We start from the raw sequence: 9,966 nt of genomic DNA on the forward strand, positions 1-9,966 counted from the left end.
ATATATATATATATATATATATATGTACTTTCCTCCCTCTTTCTCTCTCTTCTTCTCTCTCTCTCCCCTCTCTCTTCTGGCGCCGCTATCCTCCACCCGCTCTTAATTAAACCTCTTACACGTGGAACTGTCTGGGCCTGGTGTCTGCTGCCGCGTCCCGCCGAGACTCAAACCCATCATCCCCCACACCCCTACACCCGTGAGCCCCTCTTCCTGACTGGCCAATAGATGGCAAAGTGGCAGCCATCCTAAGCTCCCTAGCTTAACTCAGCAACTTCTTTAGAAACTGAACTTCCAGGAAACATGGGAAAGGAGACGCAGCAGGAATTCTTCATGGCTCCCATTTGCTTTTTCCTCTGGAGTTACTATCACAATCTTCCCGCTAGAGCAATGCGTATGCATTTCCACTTTGAACTGCTTTGAAGCTAAGTTTGAGGCAGTGACTCATCTGAAGTCCAGGTAGACCTGGCTCTCATGAGCCTCTCTCCACAGGCTCCCGGGGGCCAGGGTTACAGAAATTAGCCAGCACAGCGGACTTGCTTTTAACCTCATAGCTTAGGCAGGCATTCTCTTACTCTAAACCTTAGTAAGGAGTTACTGGGCTTGAGAGCCTTGAGAAAGAGATTGCTTAACTGGGGAGCAGAGTGCTTCACTCTTGTGACAAAATTACTTGACAATATGCAAATTTAGAATTTAGAGGAATCGGTAAAATATTTTGTGCATCTCGGAGGTATTTAAAACTCCCTCATAACTTCTTTTGGTAGCACTCAATCTATTTTAAAACAAGCTGCTATTCTGAATGTAGATACTAAAACAGGACTTTTACTGGGACAGAATATGTTGTAACTGTTAAAAAGACTTTGCTAGATCCCTTCCTTAAACCGTGTGCCAAGATGTACTTCAAATAGTTTAATAACTGAACATAGAAGGCAGTGCAACAGAAGGAGCAGCTAAGGGGAGAGGCAGGTAACCACACCCGAGTAGGCAGGACTTCAACAGGTTCACACAAACGCAGGGGCCACACAGAAGACACTGAAGAGTGAGCTCTGCGCTTGAGAAAGTTCTATGGAGGGTTAAAAACCACTATGTTCCATAGGTAGATGGTGGACACACAGACGGACAGCCATGTAGATGGCTCTCATTCTTCATACCTGCCCTTGAGGGACTTCATCTCGCTTGTCTCTGTCCATCATAGGAATGGGCTGTATTCCCAGCTTCTTCATCTCATCACCCTAGGAGACACAGGAGGAAATAATCTGTAGTTTTCAAATATACATAGGACATTTTGGTATTCATGAGATTCTTGTGCCCCAGGAGACATGTCAAAGCAATGGCAATCTCTGCACCGCTGCCTGGTACTGTATTCTGATGGGTTGTTTGTTTGTTTGGTTGGTTGTGTGTTTGTTTTGTCTGCCAAATTTCTAGACAGCCACCACTGTGCAACAGCTAATGGCAGGTGGGGTGACAAAAGGTGGGAAAGCCGGAAGCTGTCCTTGCTTCTTTTTCAAATGGTTCTTCCTTTGTATGAAATGAATAAAACTGGCCTTGAAGAGTATTGACTGAAGAATGATAAGCAGTTTTACACCTCAATTTTGCATTTCTGCCATGGGTGTATGCCCTAGGGGACTTCCCCCACCAGGCTTTGGGATGAAGATTTACATCATCCTCTAGAGATGGACTCTTACAAAGGCACTTGTTTCTGTTTGGTTAAAGTGTTAAAATCTTTAAAGATGCATAATTAGTCATTTAATTCAATTTTTTCCTCAGAAATCACAGCTTCATACCAAGACCGTCGAAGACTTGTTAGCGTCGGGAATAAATCACTACACTTAAAACCCTGTGCCCTAAAACTTGCCCTGGACCTAGGGTCCTCAAAGCTCACTTCTTCAGCTCCTCCCTCTAAAGATGGTAACTGTCGGAGTCTCACTGCTTTCCTCTCTATGCAAATCAGTGAAACTTACCAAGTTTCCTGCTCCTGATGATGTCATATGTCCCATGAGGGGAGAAGTTTCTAGGGGAGTGACTTAAGGGACAAAGACAGGCTATGGCAGCAGAGTGAAGACAAGAATTCCATGCTTGTGGTGGAGGATTTGATGTCGGGGTACTGACTGCCCAGGGCTACAGTGCTCTGGGACCCCATGACCCAAGACTGCCCGTTTCATCACTCTTATCTACTTCTAAAAGGCATAGATGAGAAATTCAGAGGCGGGGCAGGTAGAGTGGGAAGCAGCAGCATGGGAAAGAGAGGAAACACTGCACTTTGGGGGTTAAATCAACTGACAGGACCTGGACACCGCTCACGGTTCCTCCCAGAGAGGACAAGGTCTTGGAGACTGCCTGCCATGCTTGGAACTTTATCCATTGAGGAGTCAGCAGGGAGGGAACCTATCCTATGTGCCTCTCACATCCTTGTTCACAGCTTAGAATTTAAATGTAGTAGGTCAAGTATGATCGGCACAGTGTACGACTGTGTGAAATGATGTTTACGTTTTCCCGAGAGCGTTCATTGAATGTGTTGTAGCTCACACATACAATCAGGCTGACTGAGGCAGTGGAGGATTAGTGCCCTTGACACAAGCATATATTACTTTTACTAACTGAGCAGGATGAGTTCTGTTACACAGTAAAATGAAGTGTGTCTGCGTACGTATGCGTGTGCTCTAGAGCAGTGGTCCTCGGCCTTCCTAACCCTGCGACCCTTTAATACAGACCCCGTGCTGTGGTGACCAAACATTATTTTCATTACTACTTCATAACTGTAATTTTGCTGCTGTTATGGGTCGTGATGTAACTATCTGTCTTCCAGTGGTCTTCAGCGACCCCTGTGAAAGGGCTGTTTGACCCCCAAAGGGGTCACGACCCATAGGTTGAGAACTGCTGCTCTGAGGCTGGCTACCTTAAAGAAGACAGAGGCTGAGCTGGCCAGTGAGCACAGGAGCACTGTCTTCTGCCAGAGGCAAAGAAGGATGACTCTGTTTTCTCACCGGTAGCAGATACAGCCCGGCTTCAGAGCCTACCATGTCCTGTGCACATTTGATGTGATATCCAGGAGCAGACTATCCAGGGGGCAAAGGTCAGCTATCAAATAAGGAAAGTTGCTGCAGCAAAGCTAAAGCGAGCATGGTGCTAAATGCTTTCAGTGGGTATCAGAGAACTTCCCCTCAGTCAGGTAGGTTTAACAGAGTTCTCACTGCATGACAACATAATAGTGGAATGTGTTACGATGTGTGATTAACCACCATTTTTTTTTTTCCAAAGTGACCCTTAGCATGACCAGTTAAGGTATCAGGTAGCCTGACTAGCCATGTGCTTCGTTTCTACTGAGATATTTTGGCCATTTCTTGGTAATGTCTAAGTTAACATAAGAATCTAGGACATACCTCAGCCCAAAATTCTGCATATATATCATTTGCTGTCAATTTTGTAACTGGCCATAGCTTCGTCACAGAGCAAAGATCACAGGCAGTCATCATCAAGCCGATGACACGGTCTCTAGAAGACAATACAGAACTGGTGAATGCAGGATTTGCACTTTTCCCAGGAACCCACAGGGGTTGGGGGTGGGGCACGGGTATCTCCTGGAGTACAGTCTGTCTGTGTGTTACTTCCTCCAACAGGGAAAGCATTAAAAACCAGAACCATGTAGTCTAGCAGGCAGAGCGGCAACATGACATCAGGACCTTCTGCTACAAGCCATCCAGGAGTGTGCTCTGTGCCGCTGGTGCGGAGGCAGCCCTGATTGAGCAGACACAACGGGTGGCATTCTGTTACCTTGCAAATTGCCTGGCACTCCTCAGAGCTATGGGCCAAGCATTCATTTCACAGACCTCTGCAAGTTTAGTGTCTCCAGAAGAGAAAACCTGCACAGTACTTTCACCCTATATCCACAGAGTCTGAGTGTACAAAAAAAAAAAAATGCTTAATTTCTCCAAGGGAGAAGTGGCATGACCAGATCTTGCAAGGGGGCTTGGGTATGTGATGAGCTTGCCCACACATGGAGTGGGACAGGCCATGATCCTCTAAGGCTGTGCTGTTCAGCAAGGACATGTTCAAACTCAGAACATCTGCCAAAATAGACGAGTTTTTCTGTTTAGCTTCTTGGCATCTATAGCAATGCACTGTGTGTCTGGCCTGCTCTCTGTGTAAGTACAGCAAAAATCTTTTAAAGAAAAATGATGGCTTAAAAATTCAAAGAATATGTCACCTTAAAAATTCAAAGAAGCATATTGACTTTACTGAATTTTTCTCTCAAGCGATCCTCAATCTAGTGAAATGAAGTAAGGAATTTTAATAGCCTGACTTCACCTAGAGGAAGCTGCATATGTTATAAAGACCAAGTATCCTCAGAGATCCAGAACTGTAACAGTTTAGACAGTGTCGTCACTTCCAGCTTGCAGGTATTGAGTGAATCTGAAGGGCACGGAGTTACCAATGGATTGCTCCATGACACACACAGCCCAGGTCAATGGAGATGTTCTGTCAGGATCATCTGTCAAAGTTCCACGACGCCCTCTCCTCCTCCTCACAATAGATTCTAGATTGGCACAGCGCAAAGTGGCATTTGCTCTCACTCTGTTTCCTTTCCTTTCCTCACTAACTTCCACAATCTGGCTTTTGGAAAGAGGACACCCCAAAAGGCTCGTTACACCTGCTACAGATTGGGGTGAATAACTGAGACACATTCACCAGTATATGGCTGCCTATTATCCCAAGCAGATGGTGTCCCAAGCCCAAATATCTTAAAGTGACCTGAGAAACATATACTTCTCTGGATCAATTAGTTTTCAGCTTAAAAAGAAAATCATTTTTGAATTTGGCCTTCTAAAGAAATATGTAACTCATTTCCTTCCTCAATTGGTAAATTCATTAAACAGATATAGAACATGAAAACTAGCATTATATTTACAAATAATTATTTCATGTAATTGAAGTATGTCAATCTCATTTAATGTATTATCACTGAAACCCCTAACAATTTATGTTAAATAGTATGATAAGGTTTAATTCCCCCCCAAAATAACCTCATTTCAGATCTGTAAAAGCATTGTTAATAACACTAGGTTTTATAAAATGTGCAAAACTTTTCCACTGGAAATGACCTCACATATAGCACTGCAGCTATAAGGCTCAGACATACCAGGGAAGTGTTACTTTTCAGAGTTCACTGTCAAAATTATTTAGATAACACAAAATAAAGTTGTTATTTTACTGCTCATAAGAAAGTCAACAGCCTGGAAATTTGGCATGAAACCTTATTAAGTAAAATTACTGTTTTCATTGTCAATTATAAATCAGCTAGATGGTCATTATCACTCGGAAGTGCCAGAATGGATGTTTTATTCTGTTTCTGAGTGGAAGTAGACCTCATCCCTGCATGCATTGTACGGGCGCATCTGTGACAGAGTCAACTTCTTGCTAAAAGCACTCTCAGTGTGACCTCATGATGACCTGACTTTCACTGCAATTCCCAGAGTGAAAGCTGACCGAAATTCAGAACATAACATATTCACAGTCTCTTGGTAACATCAGACACTTTGGCTCCATTCATTTAATCTAACAATTATGATTGCTGCATAATAAGATAAACTCTACTCTCATGGAAACTTCTAGTAGGGAAAAGCAAATAAGCCATATAAAACAAACCACAAAACATAACTCAACACTAGAAAGTCACATGATACTTTTGGGAAATGGCACTCTACTTTTCTTTCAATTAAATAAGTAAATGTAAATGGCTCAACTAAAAAGCCAGTGTGGATATTTACAACCTGGAAAATCTACAGCAGATCTACAGCAGATTACCCATTTGCTCCTGAAGCATTCATGGTGAAGGGTCCGGGGCCTATCATGTTCTGTAACTCACTTTGAAATGGCATAGTGAATCAGAAAAGACAAACAATATGGGAAACACTGTAGCATTTAGTCTAAGCAAGAGCACACATCTGATCCAATCACTTTTCTGTCAGCCTTAAGATTTGCACAGGAAACATTTAGAAAACAAAGTTACTAAGTGACAGTTTTCTACAGGATTTCTAAATAAACAGCTACATAAATGCCAGGTAAAGATTGCCTTACTAAGTATGTAAGATGAGTTACAGCATAATGATGAAGGCCAAGACAGAGGGATTGTACAGAGAGCTAGATGGTTACATAAATGCGTAAGGAGACCTCCCGGGCTGCAAAACTCTTAATCCATTCAACTTGGTGGGGAAATTTAATTTGTCATTAAGTGACAGTGATTTAATGCATCAAGAAGAAACAGGAATCTAATTCTATTAATATAAGAGTTTGAAGCCAAGTATAAAATTTGAACTATAAACTACAAATAAAAAAATTATATAAAGTATTTGCATTGCTGTGGGACTCGATAAAAACAAGTACAGGATGCAGCTTCATGAACTGAAGTCTCTCTGCTCTCCATAGAGAGTCTCCATAGAGGAGCTAGAGTGTCACTTGCTAGTTGAGAGTTTGCCTAGCATTTGTAAGGTAAGTTCCATCCTTAGACCACACACACACACACACACACACACACACACACACACAAATAGAAAACAATTGAGTTAAACTGTAAATCACCTGAAGATATTACCTGTGACAGAAGCTTAGTATCCTTGGCAGAAAGATAGGCCAGAAGATGAATTGTTAAAAACAGAGGTTCAACAGTAAGCAAGCATTGTGCACAGGCAACAAAGCAATCAGCAAATGTGAGAGTCCTCTGTGCAGCAAAGTGCACGGAGCAGTCTTACCCTCATGTTACTGGAGGGGTCAGTTCCTAGGGCATTTGTTAAAACTTGATATATGCACATGTCTAGCAATATAGGCCATATATATTTAAATTTTTTTATTTCATATGCATGAATGTTTCATCTACAGGTATGTCTGTGCACTATGTACATTTCTAGTACCTGCAGAGGCCAGAACAAGCTATCAGTTTCCCTGGTTGCAAGCTGCCATGTAGGTCCTGGGAACAAAAGTTAGGTCTCCTGCAAAAGCAGCCAGTGCTCTTAGCCACTGAGCCATCTCTGTAGCTCTACACTATATACTTTCAAGGATCTATAGGGAAGATGGCATGATCAAAATGTATTGCATTATTGCTAATAATGAAAAAAAAAATCAAGAAACCCTCACTTATCAATCTGGAGAAGGTTTCTAAACCTTTACAATGTGCCTCATTATGTTCTAAATGTTCCTTTAAAAAAAAAATTCCTCTGGTAAAAGCACATTTTGAGGAAATGGCACATGGCTATGTGTACCCTACAGGCACTCTGTGCACACCTCTAGAGAAACAGAATATGGTATCATCGCAAGCAGACAGCATCCAAGTACAGAAGCGAGGATGTCCCTCTCTTTCCTCGGCGTATTTCTTCACTCTAAAGTTTGCTAAGACAAATAGGCACTACCTTTAGAACTTTTAATGAACACAAATCAGTCACAGCTAATTTGCACCACCGACATAGAGGCCCATATGCATTAAACATGAAAAATAACTTCTTAATTTGATGTCTACATTTTAGTAATGTAAATTATTATGACTCTTTGGTAAAAACAACTGGATACATCCAAATAAAAGTAGAAGCATGGGTTTCTGGAACCAAGCGTACTTCATGAGGGTCAAAAATCCCTCTTGTAGGCTCTATAAAGTAGAGTGTAAGCATACACCCTGTACAAGGTCTGAAACGTAAGGGCCACTGCACACACCATGCACTGAGGCCACTGAAGCACACTTCCCCTGTCTACTTCAGAGGGGGCCGAGCAGGAGGAACTAGAGGTACCAACAGCCCCTTGGGAACTTGTCAACACAGACTCATTTAGTCCAGGGTGGGCCTTGCTAGGTGTGAAAGCAAACTGGCCTCTATTGTCCTTCAGGAAGATGGTTCCACACACTATGTAAGTTTCACACCTTGCAGAATGTGGGCTGCTCAACACGGCTGCCACTGAGCTGAGGTACCCACATCTGTCTGAGGATGCTTCTCAGTCCTACGAGTTCTACGAATTCCCTTTGCCTCTGGGCACCTAGGTGGCTGTCTCCTAAGAACACGAAAGCAGATACTATCCTCGAGGAATATTAAGATCAGATCAGGGTGGATCCCAACTGGGATCTGGAGACTGGGATTGACCCACAATATGGCTGTCCATGCACCTGAGGATAAAGAGAGCCTCATTGAGGAGATGCTGGCCAGGTAGAGATAAGCACAGCAGTGATCTCTCTGGCAGCCACCTGAGGACCATCTCACCATCCTTGAGAGAAAAGGTGGAACCAGCACCGAAATGCACTCCCTCCACTGAGCATGCGCACATTCCGAGTTACAGTTCTTAATTGATGCCTTGGGCTCTTGGCCTTTGCCAAGTCAATTCTTACCTATGGGACTGGTTGTGGAGGTTCAGTGACCCTGTCTGGTACATCTCCTCCAACTGCTTCCTGTTCCCAAAGTATAGGGCGAGGTCGGTGGCGATGATGGCTTTGCGGATGATCTCCAGCACCTGCTCGTACTCGCTGGAGCTCAGGGTGGAGAAGATATTGTGCCCTTCCAGCTACAGAGAGACCAGAGGAAAACCAGCAATAACACCCACACCCAGGTTTCAAGGCATCTCTAGCTATTTGAAACAGTGTGGACAACAATGCCGAGTGCTACCCTAATGACAAGCTCAGGGAAATGGAACCATTTCGTTGTAGTGATAGAGTTACCGCTTATGTGGGCCATTTCACCCAAAGGATACCACTTGCTACCACAAAACCCAAGTGACGTTACTCTACCTTATTTTTGTGTGTTTTTATGGTGACGAGGCTGATACTGTGAACTTGTGACGTTGCCTGGGAGTTTTTCTCTTAGGCCAGTTAACTGCTGTAAGTTTCATACTCTACAGAAACATGCGCTTAGAAAGGCATCTCTATCCTCAAACACTTCAGGTCACACTGTGAAAAGCAATCTCCCTTCCTGTAGCTCAGGAGAAGTGGGCACATTAGACACAGTGCAGTAATATCCAATTGGAAGAGAAAATCTCAAGGGGCAACAAAGAAATCCACGAGGCACCAGCACATAGGAACACAGGGATCACTAACGGGGTACAAGGCTGTGCCTCCAAGCTATGTGGGGGTACCGTGGAATAGTATTAACCAGAGGAGGAATGTCCTGCATTGAGCCAGAAACCCATGCTTTAGCAGAGGGCAGAGTTTGGGTTTATAGGTGGGTAGCAGATACTGTGGCCCTACAGTAGGCAGAAGCCATCCACAAAGACTTAGCTATCGAGTGGAAGCCAGGAGACTAGAAAGGGGGCTATTGGTGGGAAGATATATTCATGGAAGGTGGGAGAGAGGACTACAGGTTAAACAAAAGTGAAAAGGTTGGGGGGGTGCTAGGGGCACAAAGGCTTAAGCTAGGAGGGGCTCAGAAGTGTGGGGGATAGCCAAAAGTTAAGTATGGTGGTTTGAATGAAAATAGCCCCTGTGGGCTCATAGGAAGTAACGTTACTGGGAGATGTGACCCTGTTGGAGTAGGTGGCCTCATTAGAGGAAGTGTGTCACTAGGTATGCACTTTGGGGATTCAGAAGCCAGGCCCAATGTCTGTCTCTGTCTCCCTGTCTCTCCTTCTGTCTGTCTGTCTGTCTGTCTGTCTCTCTCTCTCTCTCTCTCTCTCTCTCTCTCTGCCTGCAGCTCCACATGTAGGACTCTCAGTTCCTCCAGCACCATGTTTGCCTGCATGTTTCCTGCCTTGATGACAATGGACTGAACCTATGAACCTGTAAGCCAGCCCCAATTAAATGTTCTCCTTTATAAGAATCGCACTGGTCACAGAGCCTCTTCACAGCAGTAGAACAGTGGCTAACACATGAAAAAGTCATATGGAAACTTACTATTTAACAATACAATTAAAAATATAAGAGGGGAGATGAAGGGAGGTGGAGAGGGGAAGCCTGGGGTGTGGAGGGTGTGGAGAGGGGAAGCCTGAGGTGTGGGAGATGGGAGA

The 9,966-nt window shown here is 43.8% G+C and overlaps 1 protein-coding gene across 7 annotated transcripts in view; it reads right to left on the reverse strand.

Moving 5' to 3' along the window:
- Pde10a (phosphodiesterase 10A) overlaps nt 1-9,966 on the reverse strand; it is a 459,546-nt gene that overhangs the window by 9,332 nt on the left and 440,248 nt on the right. For all 7 annotated transcript variants that reach the window (XM_031351500.1, XM_031351507.1, XM_031351502.1 and 4 more), the window contains 3 exons: nt 8,360-8,532; nt 3,381-3,492; nt 1,152-1,232 (listed from right to left, as the gene is read on the reverse strand). In XM_031351500.1, coding sequence (XP_031207360.1) covers nt 1,152-1,232; nt 3,381-3,492; nt 8,360-8,532 — 366 coding nt within the window. The remainder of the gene's footprint in view (nt 1-1,151; nt 1,233-3,380; nt 3,493-8,359; nt 8,533-9,966) is intronic.

The sequence above is a fragment of the Mastomys coucha genome, unplaced genomic scaffold, assembly GCF_008632895.1.
Source record: "Mastomys coucha isolate ucsf_1 unplaced genomic scaffold, UCSF_Mcou_1 pScaffold5, whole genome shotgun sequence".
NCBI lineage: Eukaryota > Metazoa > Chordata > Mammalia > Rodentia > Muridae > Mastomys > Mastomys coucha.